The sequence below is a fragment of the Xiphophorus couchianus genome, chromosome 22 (assembly GCF_001444195.1).
Source record: "Xiphophorus couchianus chromosome 22, X_couchianus-1.0, whole genome shotgun sequence".
Taxonomy (NCBI): domain Eukaryota; kingdom Metazoa; phylum Chordata; class Actinopteri; order Cyprinodontiformes; family Poeciliidae; genus Xiphophorus; species Xiphophorus couchianus.
Window position 1 is genome coordinate 16,055,028 of NC_040249.1, and position 16,345 is coordinate 16,071,372.

The 16,345-nt window shown below is 37.5% G+C and overlaps 2 protein-coding genes across 10 annotated transcripts in view; both read left to right on the forward strand.

The window, feature by feature from the left end:
* The window catches only part of pde10a (phosphodiesterase 10A), an 87,912-nt gene extending 79,279 nt beyond the window's left edge, over positions 1-8,633 (forward strand). For 6 of the 7 annotated variants that reach the window (XM_028006088.1, XM_028006087.1, XM_028006089.1 and 3 more), the window contains 5 exons: positions 342-514; positions 603-714; positions 928-1,008; positions 2,530-2,618; positions 4,322-8,633. In XM_028006088.1, coding sequence (XP_027861889.1) covers positions 342-514; positions 603-714; positions 928-1,008; positions 2,530-2,618; positions 4,322-4,421 — 555 coding nt within the window. In that variant the 3' untranslated portion in view covers positions 4,422-8,633. The remainder of the gene's footprint in view (positions 1-341; positions 515-602; positions 715-927; positions 1,009-2,529; positions 2,619-4,321) is intronic. The other variant, XM_028006086.1, reaches the window with a different exon arrangement.
* Positions 8,634-11,093: 2,460 nt separating this feature from the next.
* LOC114137487 (uncharacterized protein C6orf118) lies at positions 11,094-15,909 on the forward strand. Of its 3 annotated transcripts, XM_028006112.1 has the most exons (10): positions 11,095-11,239; positions 12,258-12,760; positions 12,874-12,996; positions 13,928-13,987; positions 14,375-14,499; positions 14,586-14,635; positions 14,948-15,132; positions 15,213-15,266; positions 15,368-15,429; positions 15,497-15,687. In XM_028006112.1, exons 2-10 carry the CDS (start codon positions 12,260-12,262, stop codon positions 15,543-15,545), a joined length of 1,209 nt encoding a protein of 402 aa, XP_027861913.1. In that variant the 5' UTR covers positions 11,095-11,239; positions 12,258-12,259; the 3' UTR covers positions 15,546-15,687. The 3 variants fall into 3 exon arrangements, with proteins under 3 accessions (XP_027861914.1, XP_027861912.1, XP_027861913.1); XM_028006113.1 differs by lacking the exon at positions 15,213-15,266 and having other exon boundaries at positions 11,094-11,239; XM_028006111.1 differs by lacking the exons at positions 15,213-15,266; positions 15,368-15,429 and having other exon boundaries at positions 11,094-11,239; positions 15,497-15,909.
* Positions 15,910-16,345: the final 436 nt, after the last annotated feature.

A 16,345-nucleotide genomic window follows, 5' to 3' on the forward strand; every position in this document is an offset into this window, starting at 1 on the left:
CATAGGTCATTTCACATTTGCATCCATAACCTTTGACCTTTCACTGATTTTCTTTCATTGAATCACTTTTGAAGGGTTGGGCAACTCTTTGATCATACCAATTATCAATTTGGTATTTCTCCCCAGTTTCTCTTGTCTTTGTTTTTTGTTTTTTTTTGGATCAGCTGATTTGATAAAAAGGTGATTAACAGTCCGCTACGAAGATCTTCATTTTGAATGCTCAATGATCCGCTGGTTGGGGCTTAGATGAACCTTTGATTAAAACTTGTTGCAGTGTAGCTGAGCTGAACGCCTCATAAGTGGAGCTTTTGCTTTTTTATTGATCTCTTTGTTTTTCATAGCTGGAAGGGCACAATATTTTCTCCAACCTGAATTCCAGCGAGTACGAGCAGGTGCTGGAGATCATCCGGAAGGCCATCATCGCCACCGACCTCGCCCTCTACTTCAACAACCACCAGCAGCTGACGGAGCTCCTGACCACCCATGGTCTGGACCTGAACAACCATTCGCACAGGTCAGGATGCCAGTCGCAGAAAAAGCGTCCTTAAAAGCTGCTTTCGTTTCCTTCTGCATGGATATAACAAGGCTCTGCTCCCCTCCAGGGACCGTGTGATTGGTCTGATGATGACAGCATGTGACCTGTGTTCTGTTACCAAACGGTGGCAAGTCACACGACTCACAGCTAACGACATCTATGCTGAGTTCTGGGCTGAGGTACAGTGGGATACTGTTTGAGCTCAAAAAGTTTCAGTGTCACAATCATGCCTCCAGTTTTAACAGTCAGGCCTCTATTCTTGCTTGTAAATAGTGCTGCAACTTTGCATGTCCTACAACCCCAATCACCCAAAATAGAACTGTCAGGTGGTCAGGAGGTTTACCGCAGTATGTACAAAATAAAAGGTATCTTGTTGTTTTGTTCCTCTTCAGGGAGATGAAATGAAGAAGATCGGAATTCAGCCGATCCCTATGATGGACAGAGACAAGAAGGACGAGGTTCCCCAGGGCCAAGTAAGACCAGCACAGAATATATGTGTGCTGTACGCCACACACACACACAGAAAGAGAAAGAAGAGACATGCATGCTCTGGTGGGAACTTAGTCTGTAAACATAAGACTGTGGAGAGAGGAAAGCACAAATGGCAGAGACGGAACAGGATTAACATACTATTTTAAGAAAATAGTTGCAGACCATATTTGAATTTGGGTTTTTGTTGGCATTAAAGGGACAATTTGAAAAATAAATAGAACTTTAAAACTTTTAGACTGAATATTTATGGACAAAACTTCCCACACTTAGACATTTCAGAACAGATAGCTGTAGTCACTAATAACACAAAGGGCAGAATCTGCAGATTCTTTACAAATCTTTGTGTCGAATGGTGGCAATATGTGTACTGTCATTCACCATAATAGGCAAAAATTAATTTTTGAAGAACCCCCACTCTTGGCTTGCTCAATTAATTTTGCACCTAAGTTAAATCAGAGAGTAATCCTGTGAACCTTTACAGGATTATTAAAGCAATCCACAAAATATTCACACAAGTTGTTTACAGCAGTTCTAGTCAGAATATAATTGTATACTCTTCACTCTAATTACACAACTTGACTGATGCATCACTCAGATATTTTGTGGCCAAATTGTATAAAGCGTCTGACCTGTCAAGGCCCTAATTTTATATCCCAACTCCTCGTTAAGAAATATAGGTACTATTTTATTTTTATTTTAACTTTCTTAACCTGTATACAATTGTTGCAATTGTTCAGCTAAAACATACAACAGTGATTTAGGTCTACACTAGGAAAATAAAAATAATAAAATTGCTTTAATAAGGTCATGATATTACGAAAATAAGGTTTCAATATTATGACTTTATTCTCAAAATATTCTGACTTTATCTTTATATTATTACAACTTTATTCTCATATTATTATGACTTTATTCTCGTAATTTTATTTTTTATTACTATTGCCTTGAGACTCCATTTTAAAAACCACAGAGAAGCAGGGAGGCCTATTGTTCCCCCTAATGCCTGTTGAAACATATTTGACATGTACTTATTAGAATATCAGAAGCACTTTGTTGCCTTCTAGTGGTCAGAATTGTACCCATTTAAAGCTTAATTTTCCTCATTTGCACGCTAAATACGCAAGCTTAGATCTACTGTTTCTGCTATATTCATATTAATAATCAACTTAATTTAGAGTCAAATAATTAAATCTTTCTAAGTGTTTAATCTTATTTACTTCTTTACAAGACATAAATAGCCTTGTAAGTTTTGCTCACCTCAAAAAGAAGGGCACAAGACATTTTAATAGTTCTGAGGGAAAACCATATTTGTTTAATTGCTGAATCATTTATTAAGTTTTCAGATTTAGCCATGGGTGCAGTTTCTCTTTCCTTCATTATAAATAGGCTCAACAATGCAGAGATGACAGAGTAACGTGTTGCTTGGCATAAAGTCATCAAACTGTTCCTGAAGCTTGTTGTAGAAAAGCAACACATACGTTGTTTTCTCTTTTGTTTTGAAGGTGGGATTCTACAACAGTGTGGCAATTCCATGCTACACGACACTTTCAGAGCTTTTCCCTCCATCTCATCCACTCCTAAATGCCTGCAAGTAAGTTTTTCTTTTTTTTTATGAGCTACTTTTGATGGAATGAGCTATATTTAGGAGTGAAAGAATTTCAAAAACCAGCAGTCAGGACCTTTCATTAAACAATATTGTCTTTCTGAGAGAGATTATAGGTAATTGATCCATCACATTAGATTAAAGCTGTTAAGGAGTATGAGCACTATAAAAATGCACATTCTGAGCATTCTAAGTAAGCCAGCTGCTTTATCTCAACTTAATGCCTCAACTTTTTTAATACCCATAAGAAAAAACAAAACTGTCATTCCTCCCACCGTGATGCACTGGCTTGTCTGCTGCAGTTCTCCTCTTCAAGTTCAATAAGCGCGTAAAGAATGTATTTACGGCTGTTATTACTGCTTTTCAAACAGGGTCGAGTTGCACATTCGCTCGCCCTTCTGCTGCTGTTTTAAAATGTGTCCTTGATCTGCGGGGAATGCAAACAAAGTGAGCAGTGTAATGTTTAAGCCCCGGCTGTACGTCAGCACCCGGCTCTGGGTGGGCAGCGGGCCTAGACCCCACGGAGCCCTGCAGCTCATGCTGGTATCTGCCAAAGAAGTGCAGACTGCATCAGGCCGGCTGGTCAAGAAGGATGGCAGCGGACGGCCGTGATGCTTCTTACACGCATCCATCAGGATGGATTAATGGAGGGGTAGTCTTCATTACGGATCCGCTAGTTGGCATGATTAATGATTTACAGTGGTGCTAACTGTGCTAATGCTATTTGAAGAAGTTCAGGAAAGGTTTAAGATTATTTTTGCATTATGGTAGTGCATGATCATGCTTTGTTAATAGGTATTAATTTGATATTCATGTACTTAAAACTTTTTTACAACTTTTCAATTTACAACCACTAAGTTTAATGTATTCTATTAAATTTTTATGTGATACACCAACCTTAAACATAATTTGGTGAAGTGGATGGAAAAGAAGACATTTTTTAATAATTTTCTTTTTTTTATTAAAATATTAATATTAAGTATTTACTTTGTAGAACCAGCTTTGACTGTAATAACAGCTGCCAGTCTATTGGTTTATGTCTTCCACAGCTTTTCACATCTACAGACTGAAATCCTTTTTAGCTAAATAACCGAAGCTCAGTCAGATTGGATGAGGGAGAGCATACATTTTTAACATTCATAACAGAATTTCAGTTGGATTTCGGTCTGGACTTGGACTGGGCCATTGTAGCATGAATATGCTTTGAGCTAAACCATTTTCTGGCTGTAGGTTTGTGGTTGTTGTCCGTCTGAAATATATGTTTAGGAGTGTCAGAGTAAAAGGGGGTAATTAGGAATGCATCCCACACTTTCCAGATGTTATTTAAATTCAAATCCAAAAATACTTTATTGATCCCAAGGGGAAATAAAATGTTGCTGTAGCTCATGTTAATTCAAGCTTCTTCACAGAGTTGTTGTAGATGGCGATGGCTGTGGATAAGAAGGATCTTATGTAGCAGCCTGTATTACAGCAAATGTGAAGAAGCATCTGACTGAAGACACTCTGTTTATCTATGACTGTATATATATATATGTATAATTCCATCCTCTTGCAATTGTATGCTAGTTTCTGTCATAAAAATCCAGATAAAATACATTGAAATACAGTGTAAAATGGATAGAGAGGTATTAATAGTTTTCTAAAGCAGACTAAAATGGGTTTTCTTTGCTCTGGTCCCTTTTTGTTTTCAGGGAGAACCTGAATCATTGGGAGCAGATAGTTCGTGGGGAGGTGGAGGATGTTCTGCCCACCCGGCCCAGTGAATCAGGCCCCGTCAAGGTGGACAACTGACTACCAAAGGGGTCTCTGACCCAACAAAGAAACATACGAACATCCTGCCACGGTCCTGGACATCTCACGAGGGAGAGTAGGGACGGGGTGGAGGAAGAAGGGAGGAACCACAGCCTGCGTCTGCAGGAGTTTGACGCGCTGAAAGCGGCTTGACTTTTGAAAAACACACAGTTACCTCATTGGGTGACGGAGGTGTCCACACTGACGGTTCCACCGATCCCAGAGACTGACAGACAACAGTCGGGGAGGGATCTCAGTCCATCACCCTGCGTCTTCTCAGCTTGGGAAATCCTATTTGATAGAACGGCCTTTGAGTTCTTTCCTGTATTTTATTTTTGGTTTTTGTTATTGTAATTATTTTTTTTTGGCTTTTTCTTGTCATTTTCCTTAATTTGAACTGTTCCTGTTATGGTCTTGTATTTGAAGAGGCCTTACTCTAGACCTTCAACAGGCTAGGATATGTGAATTTTGCTTTTCAGTTCAGGCTCCTTTGAGATGGTACTTTTTGCCTTCTGTGTTGAGTTTATTGCACGCGCACTACTTCAGCAAGTTATTCCCAGAGACAGGAGGAATGTCTAGAGCAGATGTCTGGTGTAGCGACACCTTATTCAGAAGGCGGACATCAGAATGTGTTTGCAATTACTTTATTTTTTTTCTTTTTTAGCAAATATCCTTTGCAGTACTTGAATAAACACAACCTGTTCTATGCGGAGATTGCAGAAATCCCCTAGAAACATGGATGAACTGTGATGTTGATGTTGGTGAACAGTCATGAGAGAGTTACATTGTTTAAAGTCTGAGGTGGTCCCTGCAGCTTCTCACCCCTCAGCATTTAGGAACCAGCTGCACCAACATCGCTCTGATCACCAGGATCCAAACCCTGCTCGTTTATTTTAAGCCAAGACTGCATAATCCATAATTGTACTCCCTTCTCCTTTACCGCATCATAAATTACACTTGTGTTCAAACTAAAAGCAGTGTGTTAAAAAAAGTGACTGACTCTCTAAATTTCTTATAGCTTTTTTCCCCTCCATACAAGCAAATTCATTGGGAACATTGTGTATTTAATTTAGTATCAAGATATGCAGAAAATGTACCAAATTTAGAGTCATTCTACAGAAACAGACAGAAAGAAGAACCTTCAAAACAAATTATTTTCTCTATTATTCTTTTCTAGATTGAACATTCTTAAAGGTTTAGATTTTTCTGATGTTTAGCTGCGCTTCCATTGTTTCTGAGAACTTCTTTACATCTACATATGTTACATGGAGCCGAGCCACTTCTACCACCTGTGATCAGGTACTCCAATTAGGCCACATTCCTCAGTTTTGCACATTTGATGTCACTCAATGAGTTTTCCATCAGATGAAGTTCCCAGGTTTTGGACTGTTGGTTAGAAATCCAAATGCTGCCCAGTTAGAGCTGTTTTTGTAGTTGTTGTCTTGTTAACGTTTTACCTCCTGGCTTTATTTAAATTGCAAACTAATTGTAAAATATATAAAATTCTGTTATTTGTGTCAAAGAGATTCTAAATTAAATAGAGATTATTAGTTTGAATATAGTCTTTGCAATGGATTGAAATGTTTTTAATATGCAGATTGGTAGCCTGGTAAAAGCTGGCTGGAGGCGTGGAATCTGTTTTTAAATTTTACCCAATTGCTAATGTTTGCCAGTTCTATGCTATGAAGCTTACCAGAAATTACCTGTAAATTAACTTCTTACCTGCAAGAGAGAAGAGCCGATCCGAACAAAGCGGCTGTTAATGTTAATTCAATATTTGGGAGCTTGAGCAAACAAACTGGACAACTTTGTTCCTCCACTGCCATTGCTAGAACTACAGGCAGACTTCAATTCTGAAACAGTGCAGAAATTCAACATAATCATTAACAATTTATCTTTCTGTTCACTGATTGACCCGTCCAAAGATAAGTAAAGCTTTTTGGACATAAAAGTCTTGCTGGTTGAAATTTTACTGGGTTGATGTTTTAAAGCTGATACACTGATATAACTTTATTATGTCATAATGCCTGAGTCACCATGCTTTACAGTGTACTGAATCTCTTGAATTCATCTTCAGAAAAAATGTCCACTCTCTCCACAACCTGAAAGAACAATCTTCATTTCATTAGTAGATAAAATGCTGCACCGTTTTTCTTTGGGTCAGTCAGTGTGTTCTTTGGGAAATTGTAACCTCTCCGGCATATTACCTGAGCGAAGTTGCCCCTTCACCTTCCTCAGATGAAGTAAAATATGGTGTCAAACGTTTGTGCAGCAAAAAGTTTTGTTTGCGTTGTTGTCATTTTTAAGATCTGAAAGAAAACTTTTCCAGCAATCAACCTGCCCCTCACACCCTCCACATTAACAAAATCAAACAAAAATGATATAAATTAATTGCGTGTGGTGTTATGTTCCTGCTGGTTTCTATAGCTAAAACTTTAGAAGCAAAGATGGACACCAAATTCGTGTTATTTTGTAAATGTAGGGATTGCGGGGGACTGGTTGACCTGAAACATTTATTAATATCTTTAAAATTATAGCAGCACATATAAAACATTTTGCTGCACAAACGTCTGACACCAATTTTGTTTAATTAGACAAAGGTAGGGCGGCCTTCTTCACTCAGGTTAGCATATGCCACTTTGCTGAAATACTGGCCTCAGTAGCCACCTTGTAATTGTTCTCACAGGTAACGGACGACCTTTTCGATCACACTGGAGCTGATCAGTCAGCTTGCTCATGAATCATTGCTTTTTTGGCTTTTCTTTGATCCATTGGACTGGTAGTTTCCTCATTTTCAACTATATTTCTTGTTTTGGTTTCAATTTTAAAACATTTGAAAAAATGTTTTAACCAAACTATGTCGTTCTTAATTTTTGGACGTTTTTGAATGATCACAGTTCTTTACACTCACTTTAATTTTGAACATGTTATCAAACACAATGCATGTCTGTTGATGTTGTTGCTCTCCTACACCCAGTACTACATTATTTGCCATGTAGAAATATAATTTCTACCAGAAACGAGGAGAGATCTCATTAAGGGATTATGTACTGCTGTTATTTTGAACACAACTGTATTTCACCTCCAAAAACACATAAACAATCATTCTATTCTTTGAAACTGACATGCAGGAATAACTCCAAACAATCACAAACACCATTAAAGGCTTCATATAATTTCAACAAAGTTAATTCATGTCTCTGGGATTGTAACTCATGAGTGTTGTTTGAATTTTTGCCACTGTGTGACACACAGGCTGTAGAAAGAAATAACTAATTTTCCTAAATCAAACTAGAAGATACGTTTGGACTCTTAAATAAGTTTCCAAGATCTTCCAAGAGACAAACTGTTTTGTCCTCATTCATTTTTCAGACTCAAGTGTCTGCTCAACTCTTTCATGTTGTTGTTTTTGGTTTGTTTGTTTTGTTATTGTCCAACTGGTTCTGCAGCCCCCCTGAGTGTGGTGAATGTGTCATTTTGATGAATGTCCTCATTGGTTGCAGATTCTGGGTGTCGCTGCGTGGGTTCATATGCACCATCAGTTTCCTCCACATGATCCATCTTACTGTCTTACTTTTCAGAGTTGCTTCCAGTAAGCTTCAACCAAGAGCAACAATTAGCATGCACCTTACCTGAAGTGACATATATATATTTATACAGTATATACTGACTTTTCATTTGCCGAAATAGGTGAGTAGTGTGTACAATCTAGGAAGAGATGTAAGCTCTGATGGTGCTAAATGGAACGGCAGTCGTGCACTTTCTTACTAGGTTTGCGTGTGTGTGTGTGTGTGTGTGTGTGAACGCTTTCCTCCTTTAATCACTCCAACTCCACCAGACAACATTATAAAGTCACTGCACTGTCCCTCCTCCTGTTCAGCACCAGTTATATCCCATTGTCTGCACTATGTTTAGCTTATGATCTTTATCATCATCCTTATTATTATTATTATTATTATTATTATTATTATTATTATTATTATTATATGTCTATTGTTATTTTTCTTAATTAGATTTAAATTTAAATTAACTTATATTTTTTATACAAAGAAGAATAATGTTTGCCTTTTTGTTTTGTACAAAGTAAACATTAAGATAAATTAAACAGTCTAGACATGTTACTGTTACCCAGAATAACTGAGGAATGTCTCAACTGTAAATGTAAGAGCCGTAGCCCAAATGACTTTTATTAAATACATCTTTGAAAAGAAATGTCTTTGTTGCAAATCTTTATTTTACTTTATGTTCTTCTCACTGCATAGTTTATTTAATAACTGAGCAGTAAATTAAGAGAATGTGTAGGACTATTTAATCTTGGTGCTTCATTGTATTCTGTTTGCTGTGACTGGATGAATTTACATTATTTTCAAGAGGTCCAATGCTCTGTTTTATGTAATCTTTTTCAGTACAATTTAAGGCTTCTCTAATCAATGAAAGCAGCATCTGAAAATAGAAAAGCATGAGGCACAACTGCATACTTATAAAAACATGACTGTCTTAATTTTGTATTCTATAAATCTGGTCCTTAAGACAGTGGTGAAAGGAAAGCCACAAAAAATCTTGTGTGAAGACATGTTGGGAGTTTTGCAGATATGTAAAAGAAGATACTCTGGTCATCACTGAACATAGCAGTGAAAATATCAACCCCTATCTGAGACATAGTGGCAGTTGCATTATGCTGTGGGAATGCTTTTTGATGGAAAGAAGGTCTGAATTAGAAAGATTTGGAAAGAGTGAGTTAGGGTTGGAATTAAAGTTGGAGTTAGGGTATGAAGGAGGGTTGGAAGGAGAGTCTGAATTATTATTGGAATTAGGTTTGCAAAGCACGTTATAAGGACAAGGAGAGTCTGAATTATGGTTGAAAGGAGGATAACAAAGAGGGTCTGAATTAAGGTTGTAATCCAGACCCTCTTCAGTCTGGATTGTTATAAGAAGGGTTTGGAAGGAGGAGTGAATAAGGGGGTGAAATTAGGGTGGATGGAGAGTTTCAATAAGGTTATGATGAGGGTTGGAAGGATTATTGTTGGAGTTAGGTTTAGAACGAGGGTTGGAAGAAGATTGGAAGGAGGATTGGAATTAGGGTTGGAGTTAGGGTTACTAAAAGGGTTATAATTAGCATTATATTTAGGATTGTAATGAGAGTTATAAGGAGTGAATTAATGTTGTAAGGAGGATTGTAAGGAGGTCGATTGAGGGTTGGAAGAATGGTTGGATGAAGGAGTGAATTAGTGTTGTAGTTAGGGTTGGAAGGAGGGTTTTAAGCAGCATCTGAATCATTGTTCTAGTCCTGGAGGTAATGTTTTATGCACCTCTTTATGATTGTATCTTATGTCATTCCTGTTTTTTGCTTTAGACCAAATGAGCTAATTTCCTGGCTTGTTTTAATGCTTTCTTGAATAACAGACAATATCAAGTCCTAAAGAGTAATTTAAGCTAAACCTGATCAACTGCAGGCTCAGCAAGTTTCTTAGGTCAGCATTTTAATTTATCGAATGCATTTTTTGTCTGTTTTACATTTTGTTTGAAATTAGACCTCGTAGGTTAGTATCAGTACTCTGCGAGGTCAAATCAGCTATTAATAAATCCAAAAAATACAATTCAAAATGACGTGTATTACAGAAAGATTTGTTATTTTTGAAGTAAATGATTGTTTTAACCTGGATTTTTCCAATTCCAACGCAAAATGCCTTTGATCTTAACTTTACTTTTTAATGGTTTATATACACTAAATTATATTAGATGATAGAAAAATTCACAGAAAACACTAACTCACTGTATGATGCATTTCACTGGAGCCAAAATCTCTGTCTCTCCATGTTCAGCCTTTGCCATCTGCTTTCCTGTTCTGCTCACTCCAGGCACTGAGGCCTTTTTTCCTTTCTCCTCCTCTTCCTCCATCCCCTTCTCCCCACTTTAAGTGACCCGTAAGACTTACACACAAAAATCCACTTATTGTAAATAACCAAATCAAGAAGGTATTTTAATGCATTTGGGAGATTTTATAGTAATCAAATTTTTCCTGTAAGATAGGTTTACACAATTTGTCTGGTAAATATTAAATTTTAACAGTTTGAAGGAAATGTAATTTAACAGCAAAAATAAGGACCAATAGAGGACGTTTGTTGAAGTTCACAGCTTCTATGTTTAGGTGATTGTAGAGAACACATCTGGTATTCTGGTGGTCTAGACAGCTCCGCTACTGCTGACTAAATTAATAACACTCAGACAGCAATTTATAAACTGGTTACACCTGGGATTTAAATTAGTGTATAATGTTGGCCTGCACATTTCTTAAATCATCCAATTAACCACAATGCAGTATATTAACACCACCTCATTTGGGAATGATGACTGAGTGTTTGGATGTTATTTAACTGGGACAATGTAATTTCATCCCAAACTTCAGTAGATGAAGTATATCTTTCAGTTTTCAGGTATAGTTTTATCCTCAGGAGAGGGATAAAACTAATTAAATCTTTATTTATTTCTTTATTTTTTTTGAAAAAATATATCTTCTTATGTTTAAATAAATTACAACTACAAAATATTACATGAATAAATGTACTGGATGTTATTTGTCCCTTTTAATGTCGTTATTAGATCAGTCCAAATTGCTCACACCACTATAATCAGCACACGTAAACGTATCAAATGACCTCTCTTAAAGCTGGGGAGCAGTACGACGATTATCCGGACAGTGAACGCAACGCGGGTATGACGTACTTTGGTCGCCAAGGGAACCGTTGTAAATCACAGACTGCTGGCGTTGAAGTTGGAAGTTTTTTTTTGTTTGTTTTAGTCGTGATTCCTGGACGAAGGTACAACTAAAAACGTTCTTTTATTTACTTAAAAACATTAAATAGGACCTACCATAGCATTACATAGGGAAGGACAGTGACTGCAAAGCAAGTCACTTGCTAGCAAAGCAAGTCACTTGACTGCATTATGTCCTGAAATTCATATATAGATGAAAAACAACGTCGTTCGCATCTGTTAGGCTGGAAAGGATGTCAAAACAATTTCTGACAAGGCTTTTGGACTCCAGTCAACCACAGCGAGAGACATTATCCACATATGGAGGAAACTTGGAACAATTGTGAACTTCCCCTGAAAAAAATTGTTCCAAGAATCTATGGTCAACTCATCACATGATAACATCTAAAATAAAGCAGACAACACTTGCTTCAGTTAAGCTCAATGTTTATGGTCTAAATATTATAAAGAGATAAGGGAGAAAGAGCTTCCATGTTTGATTTTTAAGGTAAAATATGATCCAAAGTATAGATTCACACCATATTAAGATTTTTAAATGTTGCCTTGTGATATGATAGGCTATAATTTTATTTTTTTTTACTTTTTTAAGCTCACCAATGTGTCTGAATTACAACAATTCTGCAAAGAAGAGGTGAACAAAATTCCTCAGTGATGAAGAAAAATAATTCCTTGTCATTATGGTTTGGATTATTTTTGTCCCTGAATAAATTACAGAATCATTTGAAAACTGCACATTATATCTTTGTATTGAAATTTGTTTGATAATATGAAATATTTGCAAGTTACCAAAAAAGGTAAATAAAAATAAACAGAAGAAATCTGCAAATTTTTTAGATATTTATTCTTACCTGGTAAAAACAATTAGGTTGCTTCTTATTTAACTTGATGTAGTTTTGTAAATGAAAGTTGGGAATCCATTATGATGCCTAAGTATTCATACTCTTGTACTGGTGTTGGTTTCAGCTGAATCTCTCTGCAACTGAAAATGTAATATTCCTCAGGTAAAATCTGTGCATCAGATGTTTTTGCTTCTGTGTCTTTACAATGTGTTTACCCTCGCAGCCATGTCCAACAGCTCTGAAGAGAAAGATCAGTATTTGGGGAGTGATGTCCAAGGAGCGCAGCCTGCTGCTGAGGCTCCTCAGGAAGCAGATATCCTCACTGACTCCCTGGGCCAAGAAGAGAGTCTAAAGGAAAGAGAGGCACAGTCTCTGGACTTTGTGAGGAAAAAAGAGAACGCCTCCAGCGCTGCTTTTGTAGACTCTGAGGTCTTGAGGTCACAACAAGATCAGGCCACAGATTATTCATCACATGCAGGCACAAGAGAGGACACGGCTCCCACTGAAGCAGCTTATTCTTCAGACTCTTTGTCAGAAACGCCAAAAGATGATTCTGAGAGTGATTCCGACTCTTCATCTGTTCAAGCAAATGCGCAACTTTCTTTGAACGATTCTGACCATGAAGCTCTGGACACTGAAGCGCAGTTAGAAGCGGTGGGAGTTATGGCCCAGCAGGACGACGGGGTGGGAGTTAATGCTAAAATGTACAAGAGGAAACTCCGAAAGGTGAAAACAGCCACTAAAAGTATGACATTAGGAAACCAGGCACAGACACACACTTTTATTTGCTAATGCTTTGTGTGGGTGTGTGTGTGTGTGTGTGTTGCTGTCTCACTCAGGGGTTGAAGAAGTTGTCAGGACTGAGTTGGCCCAGCAGAGACCGCCTTGCGGTGTTCAGTGACGTCTTTGATGATGTATGTGAAGGCTCGCCAGTATTTGGACGCATCCTGAGGGAAATCAAGGTTTTTCCATTTCCTCTGTACCCACTTGCACATTTTTAGCATGTGCCGTCAGATGTATCCGAGCCAAGAGAGTGAGTCCCCGATGTAGTGAGCGCAAGTAGAGCAACCACCGGAACCTGGTCTCCATGCGTCAGGGAGCAGGACTTCTGAGGGCAGCCGCTCAGCCACTGCTGTTTCGCATGGAAACGTATCATTTCATGGAAGTTTCTTTTTCCACATGACAGCGTTGCACAACTCTGCATTTTAATGTTTCTGTTCAAATGGAAGCAATTGTTTCATTTACTGTCAAGGCTGACAAATGGATGACAAGAAGGCAAGAACTGGATGAAAACGTTCTCCTCCGATCCAGCCAGAGTCAAAATACAAATATATGCTCAGATAAAAACACAGGCACTAATATTTGGTCAGCTAGATACAAAATTAAATAACTATCCTTCCAGATATTAGATGACTCTTCTTATCAGAATTGGTTGGTTTTCTGCTATAAACTTTAGCTTTAACTTTTATTGATTTGGTATATTCTGCCATGCTCTGCCAGAAAACTTGTAAGATAGTCGAAAACCCTGGTACTCCTAGTGTTAAAAGGCAGTTATCCCAGTTACTGATCAAATATATGCAAACATTTGAATTAGAGAAAAATGTAAAATAAATAAATAAATAAATAAATCTTTTAAAAAAAATTCTAAACATAAATATTCTTCCCAAATTTTCTGGCATTTAACAAATTTTGGTAAATCTAACTAAGCTAAAAGAAGAAAAGTTTGGTCTTCAGACAGTGAGAAAAAAGTGTTTGCTTCTTCTTGTAAAGTGTATGTAAACGTCTGGCAATTTCTTGTAATTATAATGATTTTCTGCTTACGGCTGACAAAAGCATGATATTTGGACAAATTAAGTCTGAATATTAAGTAAAATGTTGTTTTTTTTCTTCCAGACTGAATATGATTTATACATCAGTCACTTGATGGACACCCATTCCTCACAAGATAACGTGGTAAATATAAATGCAGATAATGTCATACTTGAAAATGTCCAAAATAATATGCTATACATGTTTTTTTTACAACAATATAAATAAATCAAAACTCAATTTTCTTGGTCAGGCAGTTTCAAAGATAATGAAAAATATATTTGTATTTCTGAAGTATGGAGGGAAAAGAAGTTAAGATTAAGGAAATACTGCTCAATGAAAGTACAATACCCTGCAAAAGTATTCCTAACGTTCAAACATTTTTACATTTTACCACAAACTTTAGAATATCCGACTGGAGGTTTATGTGACACACCAGAACAAGTTGAATGTGTATGAATGGAAGGGTCTGTATTTCTTTCAGTTGTCTTTTAAGTTGCGTTATTTGTTGATGTGTCTGTTGCATTACAGCCGCTGGAGCCATTTGTCAACGATATCGATGATATTATAGTCAGTGATAACGAATTGGAGGGTGCAGAAAAAGGGGTTTGCAGTCTAGAAGAAGAGGCCAAAAGCGCTCTGGGGGAGAATAAACGGTACTGCAGTGACTTATTTAATAACAAAAGACCTGTAAGTCATTTCTAGTTTAACGCTTCCTATTCTCTCTCTTTTTTTTTTTCAGAGCTCAAGATGAGCTAAATAACTTTCTGGATGAATGCAGTAGCACGAGGAGTGAGTCTGAGAGCAACATTTGCATGCATGCATCGTTGGTAAACCACATGTAAACATCTGCTGCATTATAGAGCCTCCTGCAGAGTATGCAGGAAGTGCACACTGTTACTTTCAACATGCATTTTACCAGGTTCTCACATGCCAAAAATGTTCCCTTCATTTTATTGTATTGACACATACTGTATACAGAGAGAGTATCTCTGAGAAAGCAATGCATTCATACCACCTGTAGTGGCACATGTGTTCAAGCACAGACCCGTCATTATTCCCTGTTTTGCATTGACGCACGTTGCCCCTTCTGTGTGTGGGCAGAGACATCCCTGTCCAGAAAAGAGGACAGCGGGATGCCCGTCGACAACAGCGACGTCGTCCAGCTCAGGAAACTTCAGATTCTGAATGTGTTGGAGGAGATCCAGCATTTAGAGGAGGAGATCCATGAAAGGATGGCATCTGCTGTTGCAATTTCAGCCACTAAACGAAGAGTCAAAGCTCTACAGGTCCTAAAAGATAAAAGAGCCACCCTGTCCTTCTCTAAAACCTCTTGATTAGCACAACTGAGCATTTTGTGTATTTCCAGGCAGAAACAATAAATCTGATAGTTTCAAATGACCGTCTGAGGACCCTTAGCAAGGCAGGACAGCTTTTAGTATTTGACTTTTCTCTGACTATAAATTTAAGTATTATTAGGTACAGCAGGATGCTACACTCTGTGACATGTCCCTTTATTTTAAGGATCTACAGAACAAAATCACTTTGGTGTTGGACAGAGAGAAGCCAAAAGAGGTCATCAGACGGTATGTGGTATATTACATACGTGTGTCATGTTACTGGTTTCTACATCTTCCTTGTGTTTCTCCCCAGGATGCTGTGGAAAGAAATAGAAAGGGATCTCCAAATAAACGACGAATAGCTTCAGTCATCAGCATCTTACAGTCACACAGTATATGCAGGATACAAAATATCTGTAACAGGACGAAACTAAACCTATCCTTTGTCTTCCACTTCACAAGTACACACTTCTTGGTGCTGGTGCAACATGGGAAATTAGAATAAAATACATTAAATCTATTTTAAGATATGTCAAAATGTGGAAATATCCTAGGGATGTTACTACAGTGCTGTTTTTGTTTTTATGATATACTTTGATGTTCTTCACATAAGTTTTAGTATTAGACATTTGGCACTTTCCATGTTATTTGAATAGATGAAGCAGACACTTTTGTCAGTGTTATCAGCAAATTACACAATAAAAACACGGAGTAAACAAACTTGAATATTGGCGCATTTTTACCTATATAATCTGCGTGGAAATGTGTGAACAAATGACAGCTGTACCTTGTGGCAGGAGTTTAATTTTCTTCACAAACACAAGAGGGCAGCAGAGGATCGTGATAAAAGTCCAATACTGGACAGATTGGAGCAGTCGTCTAATACTTTCAGTGGCTTTGCTCCGGTTCTGTTTATTAGTTTCTAGCTTCGTTTCAGTTCTGTTTGTCATGGTTCTTTATTACTTACATTTAAAGCTGCTCTTGAAAAGATAAAACCAACCTACTTCCTGTTTTCCCAATGGAAACTATATTTTAATGCTTGCCTCTGTTTATATTCGGTGCTGAGTTGTCAGACTGTGACCTTTATCAAAACCAGTAAGGAGAATTTGAGGTTTGTGATGTCTTGAGAAAGGTCACGGGAGGGTGTGGGGGGTTTTAAAAG

Bases quoted from the DNA above. Each gene is read 5' to 3' on its own strand.
- LOC114137487 (XM_028006111.1), top strand. From the start codon at position 12,260: ATGTCCAACAGCTCTGAAGAGAAAGATCAGTATTTGGGGAGTGATGTC. The intron at 13,988-14,374 runs GTAAATATAAAT...GTTGCATTACAG, and splicing joins ATTCCTCACAAGATAACGTG to CCGCTGGAGCCATTTGTCAA. The intron at 14,500-14,585 runs GTACTGCAGTGA...TTTTTTTTTCAG, and splicing joins GCTCTGGGGGAGAATAAACG to AGCTCAAGATGAGCTAAATA.